Here is a 24,291-nt window from a genome sequence, read left to right as displayed (position 1 = left end):
CTATAACCTGGTGTTCAGACTGCTTCCCATTACAGTGCTTGTTAAATTAGCATAGACTGATACCTTTTTTTTTCCATTGATGGCAAAACTTTAATCTTCATTTCTCAATCCAGGACTAACAATGTGTGAGCAAGTTTTACCAAACCTGATGACCTGTGATAGCTGTGTCCCGTCTGCTTCAGAAAAAAAAAAGTCATGGGTTACGGGGTGTGTCCCCTAAACTAGACTTTTACGAAGAGTGTCATACATTTTCCAGACTTTTAATGTGAAGGACTCTATTAAAAGACCTAAACAGGCTGATCCAGCAGTACGTAAGGTAATAAGTATATATTTTTTAATTATTATTATTATTAAAAAAATTTGAAGCCCACACTGCTGGTTGGAGTTTGCCAGCAAGTTTTTGATAGGTCAGATAATGGTGAGAAAAATGGCATTTTTCATGCACGCACACTGGTTTACAGCATGAGTCGTGTGCAGTCTTCAAAGAGCAATACAAAAAAAATCTGTGATGAATTTTCTCATGCACAAGAAAATGTAATTTGTTAAATAAATCATTTAAACCATACTAACTTAGTATAAGTCATTTTTAAGCACATATTGACTGGTAGCAAACATCCATTAGATCTTTTTTATTTTAATGTGTACTACTTTTGCCAAGATTTTTCAAATGTTTTTGTCTGGTTAGAAATAACTAATCAGGATTATTATAGTTATGCCCTTAGTTCATTTTTGTTTCAATTTTTTTTTTTGTGGAGATGGTTCTGAGAGGAGCTGCAATATCCAAAGCAGCCTAACATACATTATTTAATGAAAGGCATTTGGAAATGAAGCAGCGTTTTGTGTCCTTAAAACTGCATGGGGCACAGTGATATTCTGAGCTGAAAGAGTTTGAAAAAAAATCAAAGATAACACATTTCTGATCAGAGGAAGCCTCCACATGTTGAATGAATATATATATTTTTTTTTAAATGAGAAAATTTTAAATTTTAAAACTGACTTTATTTCACCAAGTACAAGGATAAAGTTTGTCTTTTTACAACATTCCCATTCCAGCATTTGCCATGAAAAATGCATTGTCTTGCAAGTAAAAAGGAAGTGGAATAAAAAAAAAAATCCTGGATCTTTCCCTTTGTTGAGATCCAAGCCAAAATCGAATGGGTTCTTGAAACAGTTTTGCTTCTATTAGGTCGTTTCAGATTTTTGCCACTTAAAAAATGAGAGTGAGCATGGTTATCTCCTCCAGTGTTAGGGCCCTCTGGGGGTCATCCCTAAAAAAGGGCCAACACACTCAAATCGAACCCTGCTACCGTCTAGGCAGAAAATGATGAGAATTTTTAACTGCTGGAATCTTGATCACTATATAATATATACATTTTTAATATATCCTTCTTTGCCTTCTTATGTTCTTTTGTAGTTATTTTATTGATTTGTTGTTTTCCTTATTGTTAAGCATGCTGTAACAGTTTATCAAAAGTGCTATATAGATAAAGTTTAAGAATTCGTATTACCATCATCATCATCATCATCATCATCATCATCATCATCAATATAATATAATATAATATAATATAATATAATATAATATAATATAATATAATATAATATAATATAATATAATACAATACAATACAATATAATATAATATAATATAATATAATATAATATAATATAATATAATATAATATAATATAATATAATAATAATTGTGGGCCTATTTAGTTGTTGATTTCGTTATACTGTACCCTTTAAGTCGTGCTTTTATTATTATCATCACAATATTTTGCGAGTAGGAACCTTTTAAATAAAGTTGAGTTGAATCAAAAAAATGGCAGGAGGTGACGCCTCCCTCTCTCCACCAATCAGCTCTGCGGAAAGCTGAAAACGTCATGACGTCGCCGGCCGTTTGACCGTGACAGTGGGGCAACATGGCGGCGCACGGTCTCCCTCCGTCTCTCAGCAGGCTGCTGTTCGCTGTAAAGGTGAGACGAGCTCGTTGCAGACACATGAAAACGCCGACACACACACACACACACACGCACGCAGCAGCAGCAGCAGCGACGATGAGCGGGACGGACCGCCGCCACCGGCAGCGTCGAGCGGCCTGCTCCCGGTGGTCCCGACGGGAGGGGCGGGGGGGCGGGGGGGGGTTGTTAGCACAGACACGGAGTTCGCTCAGGATGGGACACGGTGTAGACATACGGACGAAGGAGGGAGCGGGAGATGTTTGACTTGACTACCCATCGGATGGACACAGATGTGTATCAGCTAACCTGTCCTCCAGTCCTCAAAGGTTACATAACACTTAATATTCCACTTAACAACCGTCAACTCATTTGCCCCAGACTCCCCCTGTGGTCGACTCCCTCTTCACCAGCAGGTCGTTTTGCAAACTCGGGATGTGGAACTGATGAATCGCGATTTAATGACGTCCTGGTCCTGATGATTTGTTTTCAACTACATCACTCGTGAAGTGTCTAAGTTGTGGTGGTGAATGTTTGTCCTCCAAATGGTCTCAAATGCCACTTCGGCCCACAGGAGGGCCCCAGAGGAGAACTGGCCCTGTGGGCCCCTGGCGGCTGCCTGTTTGTGGATGAAACAAACTAAATATAAGTTAATCCTTTATTAGTGTCACTACAGGGGAATTTGCCATGTTAGGGTTTAACAGGGGCCCCTGTCAAAGATTTTTTTTAGGGGGCCCCTGGGTAGTTACCTGCTCTGCCCTGTTGGTTATTCCAGCCCTGGTCTCATTTCATGCTCATCAAGAAAGGCAGCAGTTGAACCAGCAGCAACAGCCAACGGTTATTCCAGGAAGACACGATTAGATTACAGCAGTTAAAAATTCTCATCATTTTCTGCCTAGACGGTAGCAGGGTTCGATTTGAGTGTGTTGGCCCTTTTTTAGGTATGACCCCCAGAGGGCCCTAACACTGGAGGAGATAACCATGCTCACTCTTATTTTTTAAGTGGCAAAAATCTGAAACGACCTAATAGAAGCAAAACTGTTTCAAGAACCCATTCGATTTTGGCTTGGATCTCAACAAAGGGAAAGATCCAGGATTTTTTTTTTTATTCCACTTCCTTTTTACTTGCAAGACAATGCATTTTCTGACAATTTCAGATTTCCCTGGAATAATTCATGGATCTTGATGACACAAATCAGGCATATTTAGAGGATTGATATCTATGAGTAGTGTGTGCAGTTTGGTGTGGCTTGTGTTAAAGGCCCGACTGGGATCGATCGATCGATTGATCGATTGATTGATTGGCGGATGCTCCTCCTCTCTTCTGAGTGCCGTTTCTCAATTCCCTCGAGGAGTTTTGCATTCTATGGTTCCGTTTCTTTCATGTCACTGCATTGAGCTCTGCTCTGCTGCATAACTGATCTAATGGTGCTGCAGTGCGGCCTAAATGCTGGTATTTGCATCAGAGCATTTTCTACCTGTTCAGACCTGCACAGGTGGAGAGAAATCCAGAAGAACCCTCTCACATATACTGCGTCTTAATTGTCACGCTGATCCAAGTAGTCTTTGACTTCTACCACATAAATTCTTCACGTAGACTGAGGAGAGAGGACCCATAGATAATATTTAGGAGATTGTCCGGGTCAGACGCGATCACAACAGCAGGATTTCCCAAACATTCAGATACGTGCAGGGCGCCCGCTCGCTCACCGTGAATCCTGCAGAGATTTTTGTAAATTTCACTCGGGAGCTGGCAGGAAAGGTTCTGGAAAAATTCAACATTTGCGCACGAAAAGTTCAGGAAAAAAGTCCAGAATTCAGTGAATGTCTGAAAGCATCTAAAGTGACATGAACACTTAACGGCAGTCTGAACCTGCTAAAAATAAAGGTTGTTTTTCTCGTAACATATTTTAGTTTTTAAATCTTAATGTATACTGCACCTCTACCGCACAACATACAGCAACTTTAAGGCAATATAATAATGAAAGGATCTAATCCCGGTGGCTAATATTGTGTATCTGTGTTTTTTGCAGTATGGCTCACTCCAGTCTAGATGCTGTGCACTGCACAGCAAGGCTCAATATTCCACTGTCCACAATCCCGGTGAAAAGGTAAATGGACAGCTTTCTTCTCCTTCTTGTTTGTCTGTTACCAGCGACGTATTCAACCACCAGCTGTTGAAAACTGAAGAACACTTAAAATGTAATCACTGTGTGTTAGACACTAATAAGAGAGAGCGTGACTTGCCCGTTATTTTGTAAAGAAAGTGTTTGGTCTTCTCTCAGCGACAGAGAGGTGGCGTAAAAGGAAGTCCTTGTTGTGTCAATGATTAACTGTGTTAATCTGTTTCCCTCCGCAGACCTTTGATAAGATCCTTATCGCCAACAGAGGAGAGATCGCCTGCAGAGTAAGACTCCTTGACACGCTGATAAATTTTGAACACATGAACTCACACGTTCACATCACCTCAGAAGGAGGAGCTTTCTTTGCTTTTATTTTATTCAATTTTACATTTCCATCTTACCTCAACAACCAGTGCCTATTCCAAACAGCTCAGAGTTGTAATTAGTATACAGCGCAGTGTGAGGCATCTGTGTTAACGTTGTGATTTTTCCATCAGGTGATCAAGACGTGTAAGAAGATGGGCATCCAGACTGTAGCTGTCCACAGTGATGTAGACTCCAGTGCTGTGAGTGGCCATATGTGTTTAAAAAAAAATATGGGTTTTAATTCCACAGATTGCCGTGTTTCCCGGGAAATGTTTGCCAACAACCCGGGAGTTTTTAGCCTGCTTGTTTTTAGTCCTAAAACAAAACCACCTTCTCTAAAACGTCATTAATCTTCCACGCTGTCAAGGTCCAACCATGAAATGCTGATGTCACGGTAGCATCACTGCATTAACCTCTCAGGCCCTGGTATTAACATAACATCTGTCTCCAGTGATCCCATCACTGTGGACACCTAAGTTCAACAGTTCACATCTGGTATAAGAGAGTCTCGTGTAAACCACCCGTGATCAGAAAAAGATGTTGTCTTTAACAGATTAATCTTTATTCAGTGTGTTTGTGTTGGGGAAAGAGAGAGGTGGTGGTGGCTGAGTTGAGAGGTCCTTCATCGTGGCCCAGGACACGTTTGTTTTTCACACAGTTAGAAGAATGTAGTCACATGCATCTCAGACCAACTCTGAATGTGATCTGATTCATCAGACAGTTGAAATAGGTGTTAACAGTGTGTATCTCACTTTGTAATGCTGAGGTAACTGAGCGTGTGTGCGTGTGCGTGTGTGCGTGTGCGTGTGTGTGTGTGCGTGTGCGTGTGTGCGTGTGCGTGCGTGCGTGCGTGCGTGCGTGCGTGCGTGTGTCTGTGTCTGTGTCCAGGTCCACGCAAAGATGGCTGACGAGGCCGTGTGTGTTGGCCCCGCCCCCACCAGTAAGAGCTACCTGAACATGGACGCCATCATGGACGCCATCAGAGCGACCGGAGCACAAGCTGTAAGCATTTGTTCAGGTCCTATTATTTTACTGATTTTTTTGAAAACATTATGCTAATATATAATCTCACAGCTATAGTCTTGTGTTGTAAAAACCTCTGAAACATATTAAATAAGGTTTTAATTCTTTTCTCTGTTCAGGTTCATCCTGGCTATGGGTTTCTGTCTGAAAACAAAGAGTTTGCGAAGCGACTGGTGAGTGGAATCAGCCAAGTTTTCTCTCAACACACACGATTTACCACAGTAAAATAAAACAATGTTGAAAATAGTGAAATAGTGAAAAATTATTATTTTGGACACTTTTTGTAACCATGGAAAGTAAATGGGACAAGATCATATTATTGTGACAAACTGTAGCTCAGCCATATTAATATGAAATATATTAAATCTCATGGTTTATGTCCTTGTCTTGTCACCAGGCAGCGGAGGGCGTGGCCTTCATCGGCCCTGACACGCATGCCATCCAGGCCATGGGGGACAAAATAGAGAGCAAGCTGATTGCTAAGGCTGCTAAGGTCAACACTATCCCAGGATTTGATGGCGTTGTGGAGGTACGGGTGCAAGAAGAACCTACCATGAAATTAGCATAATAATTATTCATGAACACCATATTGAGTAACAACAAAAGTATGTCAGATTGTGTCCTATTTTTTTTTACATATACAATACTTTATTTTGTAATTCCACCCATATATGTTCCACAACACTTCTTTCTTAAGTGACTTGACTCTCTCTGTGTCAGACTGTTGAGGAAGCTGTGAAGATCGCACAGGAAATTGGTAAGTCGTCATACGAAAAGTGAACCTCTTTTCAACTCAATCAATTGCCCTCAATTGGGAGAAATACTGTGGTCATGTAACTACTCGTCTTGGTGAAGGTTTTTAATTTTTTCAACGTGGTGTTTCTTTATTCTCGTGTTGTTGCTAGGCTACCCAGTGATGATCAAAGCCTCTGCCGGAGGAGGAGGGAAAGGAATGAGGATTTCTTGGAACGACGAGGAGACGAGGTATCGTATTCCTTCCTTCTGTTTACACCTTCAACTTCAGTAAAGTGTGTGCAAGGCAAACTGGTATTTTCAACCTTTATAACAGTTGCAATTGTTTTTTGTTTCGTGTTTCTGTCTGCGGGTGCGTGCATGTGGTTGCAGGGAAGGTTTTCGGTTCTCATCCCAGGAGGCAGCATCCAGCTTTGGAGACGACAGGCTGCTCATTGAGAAGTATATCGACAACCCCAGACACATAGAGATACAGGTACACAACACGTGCACACACAGGTCTGATGTCATATAATGTTGACAATGTGCACACACAGTGTGATAGGGAACTCAAAAATAGTAAATGTACATGTATCTTAAATGTTTCCATTTGAATGCTCAGCAGTAGATCATTTTACTTACAAAAAACCCCAACATTTTCTGTCTAAACTCTAGGTTTTACTTTTATGAAAACAATCCGGTCAGGACATCTACTTTAAATTTCAACTCTTGATTGACGTGAATTAGTTGTTCAGCTATAGTGACACAAAATGACCAATCAAACCCAGTGAAGCGTCTCCTCCTGCAGAAAGAGCCAGAGAACATTGTGAGCATGTTTGCAGGTGCTAGCTGATAAACATGGCAACGCTCTGTGGCTGAACGAGAGGGAGTGCTCCATCCAGAGGAGGAACCAGAAGGTGGTGGAGGAGGCTCCCAGGTCAGTGACGAACTCTGACCACTTAAATGAGGTGGAGGTTTTTAGACTGGAGGAAGATATGATATTTGTTTTGATATGTCACCTCTATGTCAGACTCCATTTGCATCTGAGTGTCTAGTCTCTGTGTGTGTCCTCACCAGCACTTTCCTGGACCCAGAGACGCGGCGGTTGATGGGTGAGCAGGCGGTGCAGCTGGCCAAGGCTGTGCAGTACTCCTCCGCCGGCACTGTGGAGTTCCTGGTGGACTCCAAGAAGAACTTCTACTTCCTGGAGATGAACACTCGACTACAGGTCAGTCATAATGGACATCATAACACAATCTATATTTAACCATCTCCATGAAAACTGAACAAACTCTACCTGCTGAGTGAATATCCTTCTTCCTCTCTGTTAAACCTTTGACCCCTAGGTGGAACATCCAATCACAGAGTGCATCACTGGCCTGGACCTGGTGGAGCAGATGATCAGGGTCGCCAAGGGTTACCAGCTGCATCACAAGCAGGAGGACATCCCGATAAATGGCTGGGCTATCGAGAGTCGTGTCTACGCTGAGGTGTGTGTATGGGTGTGATGCTCATTGTGATGTGTGCGTTTTTTTAGTAGTACATTAAGTACATGGTTAGATATTTACACATATACATGGTCATATTATATGACTTGAGCTAAAAACAAATGCTAAAGGTTTTAGAGCAGCACTAGTAAATTTTACAACTGCAAAGACACTTTATACACTATCTGTGTAAGCAGATCTGAAGTGTCAGGAAAATACATAATATTCCTCATATCGGAAAAATGAGTGAAGTTTAGTTAGGATGAAGAAAACACACACACACACAAAGGTCAGTATCAGTCCTCCATCCTCTGTGTATAAATATATGTTTAGATATATGTATGTATCTTTAACAGTGTTTTCTGTTTGTCCGTGTGTTTCTCTGCGCTCTGCTCTGTTAGGATCCGTACAAGTCTTTTGGTCTTCCCTCCATCGGACGTTTGTCCCAATACCAAGAACCACTCAACCTCAGCAATGTAAGTGTGAATATGAGAGAGAGACATAAATCTTAAACATACAAGTACGTTATCAGTCTACATAACAAAGTAGAGAGGAGAATTTAGAGTTTCTCCTCACACACAATCCACTCAAATCTCTGAACACTTTCCTGTCAGGTCCGTGTCGACAGTGGGATCCAGGAGGGCAGTGACATCAGCATCTACTATGATCCCATGATCTCTAAAGTCAGTGAAGTTGTGATGGTTTTGTTAAATGGTGTGTTTCGTGTTTTTAGAAATAGATGGTAACAACAAGAAGGCGGGTTACGAAACTCTGCTTCTCCATAAGGTTCTGCAATAATCTCCTGTTGCATCTGTTTGTAGTTGGTGACCTATGGAGCTACGCGAGCGGAAGCCCTGGCCAAGATGGAGGACGCTTTGGATAACTACGTCATCAGAGGTACACCAACAAATTTTTACTGTCAACATTAGCCAAGAATTGGCAGTCACCTTTAAAATCAACATACGTTTTTTTTTTGTTTTGTTTCTCTCCAGGTGTGACCCACAACATTCCCCTCCTACGGGAAATCATCACGCACCCTCGCTTCATCTCTGGTGACATCAGCACCAACTTCCTGCCGGAGGTTTACCCCGACGGCTTCAAGGGTCACCAGCTGGAGGCGGACAAGCGCAGGGAGCTGCTGGCCTCGGCAGCGGCGCTCTACATCACCGCTCAGCTCCGTTCGCAGAAGGTCCTGGGTGGCCTGAGGTGAGGACGCCAGCACGTATGACGTCCAGGGGCCCACAGGGGTCTGGTTTGCGAAGCTCTGATGCTTTTGGCCCCTTTTAATATAAATTGAACTGTGTGCTGCAGGGTTTCCTCCGCCCCTGTGGAATGTAATCACTGGGAGCTGTGTGTGGAGCTCGGGGACGGACGCCATGCCATGGAGGTCACCAAATCCGGAGATGTTTTTACTGTGAGTATTTAATGTGCATCCATGAACAGAATGAAACGTACGAGTATCTATCAGAAGATGTTTTTCAGACATGAACTCTGGGCAATGTTCCGCAAAATTGCTTCCGGACATTTTCCAGAGTTTTGCCTTTTCGCATGTGACGAACACAGCCGGAGATTGGTCGGGTTAGACACGTTCACAACAGCGGGAATTTGAAAGCAGTGTTTTTTGGTATTTTTTTACAGTCATCAACATGACCAATCGCTCGCTGTGAATTTTCCGGAGGGGCTGGCAGGAAAAGTGCCGTGAACATTTGCGTTCTCACGTAGGGCCCCTCTGGGAAATTTCAGGAAAATGTCACGGACTTCAGTCTGAGCCACGACGACCATCAGGACACTAAAGACCAGAATGATGTGTTTTGTAGGTAGAGGTGGACGGAGGAACGGTGGAAGTCAGCGGACAGTGGAACCTGGCCTCCCCATTGCTGCCGCTCACCATCAACGGCTCTCACAGAATGCTCCAGGTAACACACACACACACACACACACACACACACACACACACACACACACACACACACACACACACACACACACACACACACACACACACACACACACACACACACACACACTCTCACTCACTCACTGGTTCAGGTTTTAAATGACATCATATCTCGTTAGTCAGTGGAAACGTCGACAGATTGACGGTGCTGATGATATTTTGTCTTGTATTGTAGTGTCTGTCCAGAGAAGCCTCAGGAAGGATCGTCCTGCAGTTCCTGGGCACATCGGTATGTTTACTCACATACACATCATCTTCATCATCTTCATCATCATCACACACTTAACTTCTCATGGTGGCTGAGATTAGATTAGAGATTAGATTTGAATAACATCTGATTTAACTTAAGCTATTGGTCTCAAACAGACATCACTCCTCTGTTCGGCGTTTCTCATACTGTTTGTGTTTGTTTTGGTGTAGTTTCAGCTGCGCGTTCTGTCCAAGTTGGCCGCAGAGTTGAACTCGTACATGCCAGAGAAAGTTCCGGAAGACACCAGCAGCATCCTGCGTTCACCGATGCCCGGCACGATTGTGGCCGTGTCCGTCAAGCCCGGAGATACTGTACGTACAGGTTTACAGCAACACCCATGGGTTTCCGGCAACATCCAAGGGTTTACAGCAACACCTGCAGCAACTCTTAATTCACTGCCATGACATCAGATTTTCAGGGAATTTTGTTGCCAAAATAATTCACAATATATTATCATGATATCTATTTGAAGTTAGAACAATAAACAATGATACTGTCAGTCAATTTAATCTTTAACATTGTTTGTTGTTTGGTTTATCTAATTTTGGCAATTTATTTATGCTCGAAATACTACAGAGTAGTAAAATATACTATGGTTGTGCAGCTAGAGGAGGAACTTGTTGATTGAAGCGATCATAGATCAGAACAATTTTACCATCGATATATCAAATTAATAGCATTTGATGTAATAGCATTTAGTCAAAATTCAATTTAATTTGGCCAACTAGAGTTACACGTCTAAATCTCCCACATGCAACACGACACAGACTCTTGGTGACAATGATGGAGAAAACACAATTTTCAAAAGTGTTGGTACACCAATAATGTTATTTTCATTCTGACCTGAATATATATGGAATTGTTGTTATCGTGACGTCGAACTCTACCGTGTGTGTGTGTGTGTGTGTGTGTGTGTGTGTGTGTGTGTGTGTGTGTGTGTGTGTGTGTGTGTGTGTGTGTGTGTGTGTGTGTGTGTGTGTGTGTGTGTGTGTGTGTGTGTGTGTGTGTGTGTGTGTGTGTGTGTGTGTGTGTGTGTGTGTGTGTGTGTGTGTGTGTGTGTGTGTGTGTGTGTGTGTGTGTGCAGGTTGCAGCAGGTCAGGAGATCTGTGTGATTGAAGCCATGAAGATGCAGAACAGTTTGACAGCTGTCAAGCAAGCAAAGGTAAAAATGAAATACTGACACAGTCTCCATCAGTATCTGGATTTTATCAGGTGTTAGTAAATCAGCTGCAGGGATATTCTCCACATATTAAACTTACACAAGTAAAATATAGGAGGGTATCCTTCATATTCTTTCATCCTGTGGCCTTTTATAAAGTTTTCATGTCTTAAGTGTTAACCTTTGTGCGTCTGTGTCTCCCCCTCCTGCCTTCCAGGTGAAGAGTGTCCACTGCAAACCAGGGGAGACGGTGGGAGAGGGAGATCTGCTGGTAGAGCTGGAATAAAGCAGGACCTTTGACCTTTTTGATGTGGCATCACCACCGGGTCACAAGCCTTACTCCTATCCGTGTCCACGGAGACGAACCACTCGGGCAAACGGACTGAACAATAACGGATAACTTGATTTGTTTTGCCAGTGGTCGGTCTCAACGGTGGTGCCCCCCGCCCCCTCTATCCTCTCCAACAGAGTTTAGTTTCCCTGGTGGCGTCTCAAAACTGTCAGCAGTTTGTCTCAGTCATGTTGCTCCTCTTGTGAATCTTCCCATCATGCCTCTGTCTTCTAGACCTGATTTGTCTTTTGTTAAAACTGTTTTCTCATTTGACCTGCTGCCGTCTGGCCTTGTAGATAGTTTTGGTTTGTGCACCAAGGTTTTGAGATATCTGCACAGTTACAGGCTGCTGCTACTCCAATACAATGGAAGAACACACAGACCTTCAGAGTTTTTTTTAGCACCAAAAATAAAAAATTCTATTCATCTTTTATTGTACTGGAGTGCAGCAGAAATCTCAAATAAGAATATCTCAAAACCTTTCTGAAAAAAAACAGACAATTTGAGTACCTTGGTTACGGAAGTGTATAGGGTCCAGGAACTATTTCAAAGTAGTCAGTTAGTTCGTCTGGTCCATCAAATGTAGTTAGCAGAGCGATTGAGAGCTGTGCGAGCTGCCAGTGTTCCATCTTTCCAAGCATTTCTCCTGTCTAGAATTTTTATTCTTATCCCTGGCCCTACAACTTTTCCCCACTGGAGGTGAGCTGGAAAATGTCTGTTGTGATTTGAATGGACAGACACTAAAACACCCAGTGCACACAACTAATAAAGTGCTCCTTCTTTTCCACAACAGTAGCTGTGACTGACCTGTGTGGCTGCACCAGAAACAACTTAAAATAAGATTCCACAGGAATATAAATTCAAATTCTTCTAATGATTTCCTGTCCTGATCATGGTTTTATACTGTTGTTGGTGCAGTTATTTTGAGTAGAAAAGCAGGAAATGTATTACTAAACATGATTGTGTTGTATAAAGTGTAGATTCTATAGAGGTTCCTCTATATGACAAGTGATACTGAAATTTGATTTAAATGAGAATCTGAGGTGCTTGTACTTTCAGAAATATTTGATCGGGATGTTTTCAAAGACAATCAGGACAAAAACAAAGAGCAGAGAAGAAAAAGAGCAGTTTAATTATTAGACCAACACCCGAAATCCATCGACTCGCACTTCCTCCGTCTTTTCTGTTCCAGTTCCATCTCCCCAGTTTTACATTAGAAAAAAAGTTATTTACACAAAGGTTTTCAAAAGCCACAAAGCTGAAACTCACCGTCAATCGCTGACGAGTTCCGGTCACCTCCCAGAAGGAGTGAAGAGAAGTGTATTTAAAGAAGCTTCGTCGTGGCGTTTATACTGTTTGGCTGTGAGGTGATGGGATGTGTTTTCTCCCTCGTGTGTCACACACATGCAGTCTCAACTGTGTTCACTTTCAGTCTGAAAAGCAGCATTTGAAAACTGCACTTGCTGTCAGTGATGATGTCACAACTCTTAACAGAATTACTGTCAATTAGATGTATAATGTGCTACATCTAAAAAAAAAAATAATGCTCAACTGGCAGAGGATGAAAGACGGCATACGGTATGATCTGGATGACAACATGGCTATTGATTGAGTGGTTCATATATATATATATATACACACATTAGGTTTGTATTAATTTACTTAAAATGTCTACTCAGGGCATATTGTAGCACTTATTGAAAAACATATTGCAAGGTGGAACAATCTATACAATAAACTAGAGCCACTGATATAATGAAATGCTTAATGCCGGGTTTTTTTTGGAGGGTCGTGGTGTGATGACACGTGTTAGTGTTGATTAGTGTTTTGTTGCTTTAGTGCATCTTGAATGTGCGATTAACAGGAAGCAGGAACATTTCCGGAACATTCAGGCGAGGTGTTGTTGCACATTGGTAGAGCGCCAGAGCACGTCTGAGAGTGGCTTTGCTGTACCAGGACAGATGAGGGAGACTTGGATCTTGGTAAAACTTTTCATCAAGGCTTCACTTCCTTAGTTTGCTGGAGGTCATTGAAGGAAGCGGGTGAAATGAGCTGACCTGTGTTCCACAAACTATTTCGTTTTGTTGTACACTAAGTAGCGATGATGTGAAGATGTATTGAAGATAAGTCCGCCGACACCGTCATGATTGTATAAAAAGGTTTATTACAAAAAGACCAGTATCGATTCAAGCCCTGCAGAGCTTGGAGAGTGTCCGGCCAAAAGGACAACCCCTCCCGACTCTTCCTGGGGGTTACATTTATAGGCCCATTGTTAGCTTGATAAGGAACACCTGGTTTCAAATCAAGTTATGCTATGTGAGACGTGTAACTTTCAAGGCCAAGTAAAGGAGTGGTAAGGGTCCTTGAAAGACCCCTTGCATAACATTCCAAAGGAAGAGAAGTAAGCCCATATTCCCCTCATTCCATATATGGACAAAAAGACACTACAATTTCTAATCAGTCTTTCTAAAAAATAAATTATATTCCTACATGAAATTGAAGAGTGAGTATCTAAATACTGACTGCTGGTAAAATGACGTTACTGAAGAATGACACGAGTCTTCAGCTTGAAAGTGACTTACGACCTACAGAGAGATTGGACTGGACTTATTTTTTTGATCAGATCTACAATACTGAAAAAAGATTCTACGTCTCTCCCCGCATCATGGACGCTGTCGTGCCTTTGGCTGAACCGGCACCTCTCCAGTTATCTACCAGCTCCTCGAGAGACAGAGAGAGATCTCATTGGTTGTGAACAGATTTTAAACAGGATGTGGGCTGGCGATTCAAGTGTTAATGAAATGTGAACAGAGGCGCATTTTGGGGACACAGCATGCAACTTGATGCTTCTTCAACGATGTGTCGCACACAAATCAGGTAGGAATATTATAAAATAATAATAACGAGGGGCCGTTTCACATCTGTGCATTGTGTTAACACACCGGGTGTGAGAACATAGCGGTTTGGTAGCCGATCATCGCAGCTTTATTTGTCTGACTACAAACGTAAAGTGCAAGGATCATAGAATAAAAACAAAAAGAAATGCAAGACACGACGGCCGGGGGCGGTCCCAGCTGAGGCTCAATGCATCAGTCTGCGTCAAGATACCGGGAGGAGACTTGTTCAGGAATGTTTCTTTCCATTTAGATTATATGCGGATAGATTAATATATGTACACGATGACAACCCAGTGCACACATGCTCACACACACACATCTTTAGGCACACAAAGCAAAGAGAACTGTCTGAATGTGTCCGCCCCGGAGGAAAAGGAGATGAGGAGGAGGAGGAGGAAGTTCTGGTAGTAATGTTCAGTTCAGTTTGACATCACTGAATGTTGGTGAGGACCATCCAGTCAAATACAGTCTGCTGTGTCTTTGTCTTTGGAGGCTTTCAGTCGACTTTGACCACGCTGTAGATCTTGGTGACGAACCAGAAACAGGCAAAGAAGCCGATTGAACCTGAGGACAGAGAGAGAAAAAACACAACTTTAATTAGAGAAATTAAAATTATGACCCACAGCCACATGAGGCTGAGAGGCAATGAGTCACCACTAAAGACTCAACGTAGGTGTCTCAAATACTTATTTTTTGGTATTTCAGAACATTATAAGAGGCTGACAGGACCGACCTGGAGCCAGAGGGTAAAACCTAAAACTGTAGATTCACAACTAAAACTAAAGACAGATCAAATCTGACACATGTAGAACTTTAAAACACTGTAGCTGCTTTCAGACACGCAATGAAGTCTGGAAGTTTTTCCTGAACAGAGATGCTTTATGTAGAACGCACATGCTGTGGACATTTTCCGGGAACTTTTCTCTCCAAGCCCCCTAGTGACATTTCCATAAAATGTTCGAGTGACGCAGTGTGACAATGCAGCAGCAAAGATTTCCAGAAGGTTCAAGGTGGAGGGAGTGGACGTTGACGTGGAGAGGACATCAGCGGCCGCATCTGTCTTTCCTTTTTTTTCATATACCTACCAGTGAATAAGAAGAAGATGAGGGCCATGATCAAGGTGTATCCAAAGTACAGGATGGTGCTGGCCAGTCCAGTGATCTGCAGCTCGGAGAAGAAGTAATGGATGGCGTAGACCAGGAAGTAGACGGCAGTGAATCCGCTGGTCAGGAAGGAACGCCACTGCCAGTGGTAGTCCTGCGGAGAGGAGGAACACGGCGGGGAATTTAGAATGTAATGGGAGGTTAACGAGTCTTAAAGATTTTGAGGCCCCCGCACTGATCGCTGTATTTTTTTTACCTCAGCGCACAGGTGGAAGTAGCCGAGCAGGATGGTGGCCTCGGAGCAGGTGATGACCAGGATGATGAAGACGAGGAAGATGAAGCCAAACATGTAGTACATCTGATGAGACCTGGAGGATCGGGGAGAGACGTGTCTGACTCAGTCAAGTAATAACAATAGATAAAATACACACTATACAAATACAACAGTGATAAGATTAGAAAGAGTAGTTTTTAATAAATCAATGTATTTGGGGGTGTTATAACCCCCAGCAGTTTGTGTTAATGTGCAACTTCCCACTAAATAGAAACATGTGCCGTCCCAATGTTTCTTCTCCTGAGAAGAACAACATGACACAAACCTTTAAATAAACCTTTTACCAAAAAAAGATGAAAAAGATATATTGATTATATTGATTATGTCCTGTTGTACCAAAATTAGTTTCTGATTAGATGACAAACACCCATTAATGTGTTGCTCTGAAGTGATTCTCAGCTTTCCAGCCTCAACTCTGAAGCTGCAGGATATATTCTGACTTTCTATGATTGAATTTCTTCATTCTCACCAGATGGAGTTCAGGATGAAGAACAGCTGAATAAATATGCATCCAAAAGGCAGAATTCCTCCCATGATGATCCCGGGGAAAGGCTTTGTGTAGAACGACTGCTCTGGGATTTGACGAGGAATCTGATTCGTCCGCACCGGGTGCTCGATACCCTGAAACAATCACAGCAGAGACAGAGAGAGAATCAAACAGCCTGAAAAAAAGAGTATGTTGGCCACACTATGGTGTCTTTACATTCTCAATCGTTTTTAAATATGAAATCATCATGACAACACAGAAAATACATGACAATGCTACAGTGTCAATATCATCAATATACAATGATGATGATGTGACAGCACTCTTTCTACAAACCACCACTCGTATGTAAATGTATACGCGCAATCACAGACTGGTAGTGTGTTTATGTTTACTTACTGCTTTCTTGAAGCCAAAGTATGCTCCTACAAACGTCAGTGGCACCGAGATACAGAACCAAAGAGCCAATATGGCCACCAGAGTCCCAAAGGACATGGCTGCTGAAGACCCTTCTCCCCACAGAATCAAGTTCATCACAAAGAAATCTGCAAACACCACGCTGAACAGAGACGGAGAGTGAGAGAGACACATTGGGATCAAGTGGTTGTGCCTCTTTTTTTATTATGGTGAGGTGTTGCTTATTGTGCTGATTATTTGAGCAGCGTCACGGTCTTTACCCGGGACAGAGGAAGGCTGTCAACAAAACGTTGGTCTTCCACTTCTCGCCTCCAAAAGCTGGAAAACAATTTTAACAGTGCACAAGAAGGAAGAAAATGATTTTAGGAAAAACAGGAAAAGCTCTCATGTTATTACATCTGTTCTGATTTACTGTTTATACATGAGTCAACAGGGAGAGGCTGCAGTGTTTTTGATGAGTTCAAGTACCAATGTGCTGAGCAAATTTCATAACTTTTGCTTCTGTTACAATTGTAAATAATAATACTTATATACTTTACATCAAAAGAGACCCTTGATTTAAATAACCTGTAGTTGTGGCCCCTGCCTGGAAGATTCCTACTTCTTGTTTTCCCCCCCTCACTGCTTCTCCTCACTTACATCTGTAGAGGCGAGCCGCCACGTATCCAGCAGGAGTTCCAAGGAGAACCCAGAGAACAACGGCACACGTCATCAGAGCTCCACGGTTCGCCGGAGAGAGGAACCCGAGACAGGCGAAGACTGGAGAGAGGGGGGAGGAGTTGACCTTACTACACACTACTGTAACACAAGACTCACTCGTACTGGAGGTTTTAGGCAGGTGCCCAACATCCACATTTAAGAAGTTGAAAAATCAGTTTATGAAATATTGACTGAAATCAAATTTTTCACAGTGGACCTGAGGTGTGAAACACAAAGCTCTTGGAGAACACAACGTTTTAGAAAGTTCATTAACACATCACACCATTTTGTTTTTCTGTTCTGTTGTTTTGTTCTCTACATGTTTTGGTATTTTCAGTTTTATTTTTTGGCTTTTGTGTGAGCTTGATGTGTTCAGCACCTCAGGGCCACCGTACATTTTTTTCAGCATCCACTTAACACACAACACAACTTTTTCAATTAGGATCCCATAAATAAACCTGTCAGTGCTCTCTGGTGGATTAACTGTTTCTAAAAATGTCTTGTTATAATTTCTAAAATAAGATAATATGGTTAAAATGGGGATGTTTACAACCGCCCATCATCTGACTTCAAAGCATTTGTTCTGCTGGAGTCCCCACATCCGCGGAAAACAAACCTATCAGGCACTGTCATTATAAAACTGGCATCTAAACAAAGATGGCACCGGGTGAAGACGTACACAGGGTGACAAAGGTCATGATGAAGATCTGGGTTCCAGAGCCGAGGAAGACCGACAGCAGCATCCCCTTCCTGGGGGGTCGGAACACATCTCCGTGGACCAGCTTCCATCCAAACTCCTCCTGGGCGTCTTCCTGGAGGACAACACATAGGAAAAATGTGATGAGAATAACAGCTTCATCCCCACAAAAGTCCACAACAAGCAGCCGTGTCATTGCTCTCACTTCGAACTAGAACTGTTCCCCTCAGCCACAGATACAAGACACTCACCACAGAGTCCATCTGATTGTATCTGGCAATGTCTTTATGCAGAGTCCTTAGGATGATCATTGCCAGGAACAACACAATCACCAACGAGTTCATAATGCTGCAGGGGAGAGACAGTAAATTCAATCAGATCTTTTTTATTTTTTTTCTTATTTTTACACGATAATCGATGTTGCATCAGTCTAAAAAAAAACCAAGTCCACTGAGAGACGTCAGGGTGGATCAGGGGTTGTAATGAGTTGTTATGAAACCGAGGGGCAGATATAATCGCTCCACTGTGCAGCCGTCGTCAGTAGTGGACAGGAGTAGTCACCTGACAGTCACATCATTTACTGGTGTTGTTTTAGATCCGGTGGAGTTTGTTCTGCCCCCGATTCTCAAGTGTTTAAAATAAACTTCTCAAACTGAGTGCGAACAGCACATTTAAAACCGACCTGTAGATGCTCTCTTTCTCATAAAACCTCAGCGGTTACACATTTGTCTCTCACGCTTTCAAATCCTGACGTGCAAAATGATTTTGGCCACAAACATATAATAACGAATTGTGTGTGTGTGTGTCATACTTGAACCACTGGATGTTGGTGTGCGGCATTGACTCCAGGATGTAGTCCCATCTAGATGCCCAGCGAATATTCTTGTCTTCCTACACACACACACAATGGAAAAAAAAAAAATACACAGAAAAAGTAATGCATGTATTCTCATTATAGCGTTCTTGCTAGTGAGAGAGACTAAAATGAGTCTAGCCAAAGTACTAACACATGATGATGAAACGGTTATACTCACCACAAAGTTGACAGAGTAGGTGTAAGGAATCTTAAAAACTCCTGTGTGTTTATTTTTCAGGAACTTTGGCTCTCCAGAACAATCAGGGCTTTCATCGTTAAAGTTTTCATAGCTGGACAGAAAAAGAGAGAGAGAGGGGGAAACAAACAAAAAAACACGTTTTTCAGATCAGCCAAAGAATGTTCCGGAAATGTTCCTGTCTCCTGTCTACCTCTCGACTAGATAACTCAAGATCAGCTGAAACCGTCACTCGTCACCTTTTGGGTTCAATCTTGGCAGCAACCAACCGGGCTCCCAGTTGTTCATTCTCCACCACGTCGTAATAGATGGTGATGTCCACATGGTTGAAGATATAGAAAGCATCCTTCTCTTTAAAGTTAGACTGGAAAAGAAAAAAAGCAGGAAACAAAAGTTCAAATCATAGACGAGATAATAATGTCAGTCTAATAACAATGACATCTATGACCCAGTGTTTTTACATTAAAGTGATTCTACCATGCTTTTGATTTTCTTCTTGTCTAGGGATACATAATGCTGGAACTACACATCATTTGTTATGCAAAGACACATTCATAGATGAATATTTGTGCACACTTATATTTTCTGTTAAAGATGCCGTTGTTTGTGTCCGTATGTGTGACCCACTCACATTGACCACGCAGGCGCCTTTGGATGCACCTGCTTCTGTCACATAACAGCCGATAGGGAAGCCGGGATTACAGAACTTCTGTCCATCTTCGACGTCGTAGCACCAGGTGACTGGCATGTTATCCACAATCCTACACACACACACACAAAATTACCGCAAAGTAAAAGCGTGTGATGAAAGACACTCATTGACACAATACATGTAGAGTCAGTAAAGTAAAGTCAACCTACAACACATTCCAATCACTGACAGCTGACAACAAATGTCTGTACAGATCCACCGTCTTGTTGACGTGTTTTTTGATCAGATAGTCATAATTTCATTTGAACAGATGGAATCAATACAACGCTGTCACAATCTTAATGTGTTACGGTGTATATGCAAGCCTTTCCTTCACATTCCGATGTCAGTGGATCATACGTACCAGTGATGCTGGTAGTTGAGCAACATGCCTTTCTTGAGGAACTCCAGCTTGGCTTTGTCTGAGAGGTTGTTGGTGTCGTAGGTTTTAGTACAAACCGTTTGACACACTGCGGGTTTCCTAAACTCAAACTGACACAAGAGGACACAATCACGTTGTTATGCGAGTGATTTTACAAATTTTACAATAAAATGAACCAATTCAAATTGACATAAAAATGTAGCTGGGTCCACCCTGTCAAATTTTAAACCATCCTTTGCTCATAAAAAGCTAAATTTAGTATAATACTCTCTAATAATTTCCCCCTATAGTGAACAGGAGGGGACCCAAAATAGATACCTGGGGGACCCAACCATCAAGATGAGCTCAAGACTTATTTTATTCTATTTTAATTTTTTATTCCATTTCAGGTATTTTTTTGTGTTGCGTGTGTTGTCAATTCCACCACAACCCTCGTACCTTGTACGGCGAAGGTTCAATTCTTTCTCCAAAAAGAACCTGGCCCAAATTCTCTGACGGACGTTTCACTGTTTTCATCGAGCAGAAGTCAAACCTGCACAAAAAGGAAGAGACTGTTCAGAGACTGCACCGCACCTTTATTCCCTATTTACAAACTGCACTCAGTCACTTGTTATCTGGGATTTTGTAGATTTCTCCAGTTGGGAGCATACAAATGTCACATGAAAAACTGGCCAATGTACAAATAAGCAAAGCGGGTTTTATGCAGCCTGAGGGGAAAAGAGAAAAATGGGTCAAATGCAAAGTGAAGTGCAACTTACGCTGTATATTCATAAGGCAGAACAGACTCAACTGAATCCAGCCTGTTCACAAACAGCTCAATGGTTGACTAGAAGAAAACAAGCAGATACACAAGGTGTTAGAAAGACAGCAGGGGTCTGTGCTACGGAGAAGGTTCAACATATCCATGATATTATTTTTGTTATCCGGCTTCAATGAATCAATGTGCGAAGATTATTATCAACTGCCTGCTACAAGCGTGTTCACGTGGAAGAGGCGGAGTTGTTGATTATAAGCAATATCACTATGAGTTACATTTATCCCCATTGTGGGACGAATAAAGGAATATCTTATCTTAAGTTCTTGATTTCATACGAGAAGAAACACTGATACCTGCAAGTTAATTTGGATATAGTGACAGACAAAAGCGACATTTTGTCAAAATGATTCTATATAATTAGAATAATATTAAATGCATCAACACCGTCAGGATTAGGAGCAAATAATCTTTACAAATTTAAAACGAGTTATAATAGTTATGATGTATATATTTAGTGTGATAAACTATAGCTCCATTCATTAGAAGTTCTATTTTAAAACCTGAGTGTGGGACGATAAAACGATTCTACTCATCTATAAATAATATATATATATATATATATATATATATATATATATATATGCTCTTTACCATTTGTCACTTTACTGTAAACTAATCCTGAAGAATGATGACTGGTTTTTCCACTGATCTGATTGGTCAGTACAGTTGGGCCGTTTGGAGAGCTCAAAAAATCTGAAATACAAGTGACTCTTTTTTGGAAAGGGATAAATTCTTTTACACATCGCCTCGGCTCCTCTGTTACGTCGCAGGTGGCCTGGGGTGTTATTTTTAGACCAGTCGGTGCAGAGGGGAAATAAATTACGAAACTGCGTGGAGCAATTCACATAGATGATGAACTTTCCATCCGACACTGACTCAAGCTGACTGTCATGGGATCACTGGGAGGTTTTCTTAAGAGGTGACAAGACGGACAAAGATCCCAATGAAATTCTCCAGTCTGAGAAGAAGTCTCCACTTCAGTTTTAAAACAAACAAAGGGAGAGTTTGTCACAAAATAACAACAACGTGATGATGATGATGATCAGGCACAAAAAAATTGTTTCATTCCCAACAGTGTTGATGCGTCTACTCTCTTATCCCGTCTCTGCAGCTCAGAGCAACAAGTGATGATAAGTAGAAATAAGCAAGTTAAATACATCCCATGATCACAAAGGCAACATCCCTGGCAGACAGATCGCATCAGACAAGAATGTCTGAATAGTTCTTCAGTATAGTTTGTTGAGATTGTTCATCATAAAAGACATCACCATCTATCTAAGCTCCTCCCATGTATCATACCACTTAAATACATTGTACAATAGTCATATTATTTATCATGTTACAGTATTCTCTATGCATCCTTGTTACCTCTACCTGTGCATTTATATAATTTATTGACAAACTTTACTTCATACTTCTTTTGCTTGCTATTTGCATTGGAGAGTTGCTTCTTGTGTGATAGTGTGTATTGTGGATCAATAGGTGTGGCAGCATCTCTTCAGGGTGTCAGATCAGGATCAGGACACTAGATTTGTGCTCAGGTGAGAATGCAGACAAAGGAGGGATGCAGAGTCCAGGTCTAGAGTTTAGACTGTTTATCTAGATGCAGTTCAGCTGCATGCCAAATGCAAAGTCCGTCACAGTTTCTGTATACTGTATGTGTGTGTCTGCTATATTTCAAAAGATGTGATTCTGAGAGGATTCACTACCTGTTATATGCAATGAGATCAAAGATCACAGGAGTATGTGTGTGCATTTGATCCCTTTAACATTGCATCAACAGGGATTGAGTGATAGGATTTCAATTATCATGAATTGGAATGACGGTTACTCACTAATCAACAAGCATTTGGTAAACACTTCATTAATAACTCTGATGATGTGGCTTCTACTAAGCAATAACTGACATTGATAGATAGATAGATTGATAGATAGTTACTTTATTTATCCCAAGCTGGGACATACATGAACTAGTAGATGGATCGGTGAACAGACAATAACCAGCTGTTGACTTTCTCACTGAACAACCAGGAGTGCCTCCCTGACAACCTGTTCTGGGTTTGACATGGAGACCAACTAGGAACTTACTTTGAGGAGGGGGTGAACCAGCTAGCTTGGGGTCTGCTCAGCATCGTAGCCGTTAGCCTCACTGTTTGTTGTGGCTCACGTAAGCTAGCTCACAGCTGCTGGTAAAAAAAAAAGTTCGAAGTCGCGCAAGCTAACGCGCCGCTGTCTACTGCACACACTCCACATCACGGTGGTCGTGGTTGCTCCAGGTGACCCGTGGCGAGCCATGTTTACCGTGCAGTCTGGAAGTTGGTCTTTCCCCGGCTCGCAGAAGCTGACGGGCGCCAGCCCCGGCAGGTAGAAGGCGGCCGCTCGGGCCAGCAGCGCGGGCCCAAGCAGCCACAGCGCCATGTTCACTGCGGCCGGACTTTGACTGGAGAGTTCGAACGACGGTTACGTTCGCTCCTCTTCGCGGTCCACTCCGCATCCGGCCAGTTGTGTGACGGCCGAGCACCGCACTCCGCCACCGACATCCGGTTCAAGCTGCCGGCAGAGGGGGCAGACACTTCACAGCCGGAAGTCCCGCTTCGCGCAGCGGACATACCTCGACGTTGCACATTTTTTTTTATTTTTCATCAATATTGTTGTTGTGAAGCGAATGTGAATGCGACTCAAAATAATTAAACGAGCGTCCGTCAAAATTATAAATAAATAAATAAACGAGGCAATAAATGAACGACCTAATACGTCAATATCCCAGTAGATGCACGAAAGAATATATCAAAAACAATTATGGCTACCTGTGTATTGATTCCTCTATTATTTATCATTTCAAGGATAAAGTCGAATGTCGAGATTAAAGTCGAAATGTCGAGATTAAAGTCGAAATAGTCCTAAACGGCCGTGCTGTGGTTTCAGTTCAGCTGTCACGCATCCACGTTAACTGACGTTAGCAAAGCTACGCTAGCTTCGGTAACCGCACGCCTCTCAAAATTCATTAACGGTTGTTTGCAGTTGAACCTTATCGTGTCAGGACACACGTTGACGTTCATGCGCAAACACTCGTTGTCCCCGCATCGTTTCTTCCAGATTCAGCCTGTCAATAATACTATCGCAACTTTACAACTTGTTTAGCAGCTAGCGTTAGCTTAGCAAACTGGCTAGCAAAACATCAACTTCCGGTTGGTTGGAGCTGCGGCAAATTGCTTCCATAATTGTAGAAATTTATTCGTGTAGTATTTCAACTGTATCCTCGACATTTAGACTTTATTCTCGAAATGTAAAAAAAAATAAAAAATCTTTCCCATAATTTCTTTCCC

General features: G+C 42.1%; 2 protein-coding genes across 3 annotated transcripts; one reads left to right on the top strand and one right to left on the bottom strand.

The window, feature by feature from the left end:
- The first annotated feature begins 1,883 nt into the window (after positions 1-1,883).
- pcca (propionyl-CoA carboxylase subunit alpha) lies at positions 1,884-12,179 on the top strand. The gene is made up of 23 exons (XM_047334904.1): positions 1,884-1,979; positions 3,995-4,072; positions 4,321-4,368; positions 4,582-4,650; positions 5,339-5,452; positions 5,593-5,646; positions 5,871-6,002; positions 6,194-6,230; positions 6,379-6,457; positions 6,599-6,701; positions 7,048-7,142; positions 7,283-7,433; positions 7,552-7,695; positions 8,094-8,168; positions 8,307-8,375; positions 8,514-8,589; positions 8,685-8,898; positions 9,004-9,106; positions 9,510-9,608; positions 9,825-9,878; positions 10,070-10,210; positions 10,984-11,061; positions 11,276-12,179. Exons 1-23 carry the CDS (start codon positions 1,926-1,928, stop codon positions 11,342-11,344), a joined length of 2,136 nt encoding a protein of 711 aa, XP_047190860.1. The 5' UTR covers positions 1,884-1,925; the 3' UTR covers positions 11,345-12,179.
- A 1,354-nt stretch (positions 12,180-13,533) lies between these two features.
- Positions 13,534-24,033, bottom strand: tm9sf2 (transmembrane 9 superfamily member 2). Of its 2 annotated transcripts, none has more exons than XM_035605519.2 (17): positions 23,267-24,033; positions 20,907-20,974; positions 20,587-20,680; positions 20,131-20,258; positions 19,707-19,836; positions 19,315-19,439; positions 19,058-19,169; positions 18,835-18,914; positions 18,275-18,371; positions 18,006-18,138; positions 17,267-17,386; positions 16,888-16,945; positions 16,610-16,769; positions 16,193-16,344; positions 15,646-15,757; positions 15,372-15,543; positions 13,534-14,850 (listed from the first exon to the last, which is right to left on the bottom strand). In XM_035605519.2, the coding sequence occupies exons 1-17, from the start codon at positions 23,381-23,383 to the stop codon at positions 14,783-14,785; spliced, it is 1,926 nt and encodes a 641-aa protein (XP_035461412.2). In that variant the 5' UTR covers positions 23,384-24,033; the 3' UTR covers positions 13,534-14,782. The 2 variants fall into 2 exon arrangements, with proteins under 2 accessions (XP_035461412.2, XP_035461413.2); XM_035605520.2 differs by having other exon boundaries at positions 23,054-24,032.
- Positions 24,034-24,291: the final 258 nt, after the last annotated feature.

The sequence above is a fragment of the Scophthalmus maximus genome, chromosome 10 (genome assembly GCF_022379125.1).
Source record: "Scophthalmus maximus strain ysfricsl-2021 chromosome 10, ASM2237912v1, whole genome shotgun sequence".
NCBI classification, from domain to species: Eukaryota; Metazoa; Chordata; class Actinopteri; order Pleuronectiformes; family Scophthalmidae; genus Scophthalmus; species Scophthalmus maximus.
This window is presented reverse-complemented; position numbering and strand designations above follow the sequence as displayed.